General features: G+C 41.0%; 1 protein-coding gene across 1 annotated transcript in view; it reads right to left on the bottom strand.

Annotated features, from left to right (window-relative positions):
* Positions 1–959: 959 nt before the first annotated feature.
* Trhr (thyrotropin releasing hormone receptor) overlaps positions 960–2,489 on the bottom strand; it is a 43,819-nt gene continuing 42,289 nt past the window's right edge. The window contains exon 2 of the mRNA XM_004640074.1: positions 960–1,468. Coding sequence (XP_004640131.1) covers positions 1,061–1,468 — 408 coding nt within the window. The 3' untranslated portion in view covers positions 960–1,060. The remainder of the gene's footprint in view (positions 1,469–2,489) is intronic.

Below are 2,489 nucleotides of genomic sequence, written 5' to 3'. Positions count from 1 at the left end.
CAGACAAGATAAAATCCATGGCGGGAGGTGTACATGCAATGGGAGCTCTTCACCTAAAAGAACAACAGCCAGATTTGGCCAGCAACCCAGCTTCTGAGGGTGTTTCAGACTTTTGCACTAGGTTCAGTTAGAGGGGTTTCCTTGGCATGCACAGAGGTTCACACAGAATAAGGTTCAAAACAGGTTTTCTTCCTTAAAAGTTTCAGAGATAAAGTGAATCCTTTTTAAAAAATAGATCTTGTATTGGATGTACACTTCCACATTACATGTCAATGTGTTATCTCCAGAGTCATTTAATCTGAATATTTCTCTGCTGTCACCCACCTTTTAGGAGGCTTAAAAAGTTGTTAAGAGCTGGATTTATCTCAAAATGAAATCACGTCTAGTCAATGTGTACTTTTGGGTGTTTTGACATTCATTTTACATTGAAGTTATATGATGATTTTACTTTATATGAAATACTTTGAATTTCTAAACATCATAAACATTATGAGAGTCTTCTTAATATATTGAACATGTGTGAAATCTTATTTTTACTCAATAACAGTTTTTTTCTTACTTTTTCTGTAGTTTTATATATTCATGAAAAAACTGTTACTTTATGAAAAGGAAATACTAAATAAAACATTCAAAAATCTGTAAGTTGCCAAATTGACAACTATATAAATAATTTTTAGGGAAAGTAACATTTGAGAAGAGTATTATGAATATTGCAAATTGGCGTTCAGAATTTATGGTAGCCTCAGAACCCTAGAAAAGATAGTGATTTCCCCAAGTAAATAAAAGGGGCTAAGCATTTGGCTTTCACTGTTTAGCTACTTCACAGACTTGACCGTGTGTGTGTGTGTGTGTGTGTGTGTGTGTGTGTGTGTGTTACCAGTTTTGTAAGAAGACAAATCTGAATCATTCTCATGGCGTAGGTGTCTCTGCCCAGGATTGTCGAGCAGAGGCAAGGGCTCCTCGGCCTTTCTATACGAGCACTGGCTGTGTCCTCTCTTGTCAATACAATCTCTGGCAGATTCTCATTTACTTTGTGCTGCATCTTCTTCAACTTCAGGAATCAACTTTGATTAAAAGTTACCTCAGAAGCCAAGCAGGTATCTTTAAAAGACACTTTCGTGGCAGACAAGTAAGCGTCCGTGACAGTGATATCATCCAGCTCCGTACTGTAGTGGTCTGACTCCTTGATGACGCTGTAACTCAGGGCCACACTGTAGTTGCTCGGCTTTTCTGGGGGCTTCTGCTGGCAGCGGCAGAGCTTTCTGAAGGCTGCACGGAATTTCTGGGACATGAGGTTGTAAATCACTGGGTTGATGGCACTGTTGAGATAAATGCAAATTCGGCAGAAGAGCAAGAACCAATTCTCTTCAAAAGGGTTAGAGAGAAATGAGTTGACTACCACGAGAGTCCTGTAGGGCATCCACAAAAGGGCAAAAAGGATGACAACCACTGCCAGCATCTTGGTGACCTGTGGAGAAAGAGAAAGCAAGGTGCAAACATAAAGAGAAACAGAATAAAATCATCCTCCGTCTCCCCAGGGCTTCCTTTTCAAGATGTTCCCAAGACAGGACTGAGGTACAAGTCATTTGTTGGGAGGTGTGCCTACAAAGAAGGACTGAGGGCATGACCGAGTGTGTGATAGAGCCACCATAGTGGTTTTGATAGAATGACTCACACTGTCGGCAGCTGCAGCTTGAGTAAGGTGTTCCAGAATGATCTACCTGAAGGAGTAGAGGCTGGGACATTCATTCCCTGGTGCCTGCGTCCATTCGTCCAAGGGTGCCCTTATGGATTTGTCTCCACAGTACCTCCAGCACTGTCTTACCCAGGAAATTCCTGGGAACAGTAGAGGGGGTGTGAGGCAGAGAAGAAGAGTGACCAACTTGGAGTCCTGAGAGTTTAAAGAGGGGCATGGCCTAGAGCAGGGCCCATGCGCTGCAGCAAGGGCTGACGTCAGTCAGGCTAAGAGGATCTGAGCATAAGGAACAGAAGTTGTCAGGGACAACGTTAGAAAACCCAAGGTTCAATCTAATCTCATCTTTCCTGGCCTTCTGGGTAGCATTAAATTATCTTAATTTTTCTTAACAGCTCATCTGAAAAATGAAGCCAACACCATTGCCCTTCCATCAAATGAGATAACTTGAGAATATAAGAAAGATAAAGCAAAAATGTAACGGTTATTAGGGGGTTACTGTGTGCCAGTAGGCAGTAAAACAGCAGCAGTTGTATAATTGTTATCAAAAATCATAAAATTCTTCAAAAATAGATATTGTGCTTGCCATTTTTCAAGTTAAAAAATCGAGGTGTCGAGAGGTAGGAAGTATAATAAAAATATGTGGCGTTTGTTCACATTCAATTTATAATAGTAAAAACACATTGTGATTAATCTCTCTCTGTGAGGGAAAATATTCCCTTGCAGCAGGCACAGACCTATCCCATCATTTTTGCCACTTTCTGGAGCAGTCCTGTGGAAGTTTTCCTTCATGTCT

This window comes from Octodon degus, unplaced genomic scaffold (genome assembly GCF_000260255.1).
Source record: "Octodon degus isolate 3935 unplaced genomic scaffold, OctDeg1.0 scaffold00118, whole genome shotgun sequence".
Taxonomy (NCBI): domain Eukaryota; kingdom Metazoa; phylum Chordata; class Mammalia; order Rodentia; family Octodontidae; genus Octodon; species Octodon degus.
This window is presented reverse-complemented; position numbering and strand designations above follow the sequence as displayed.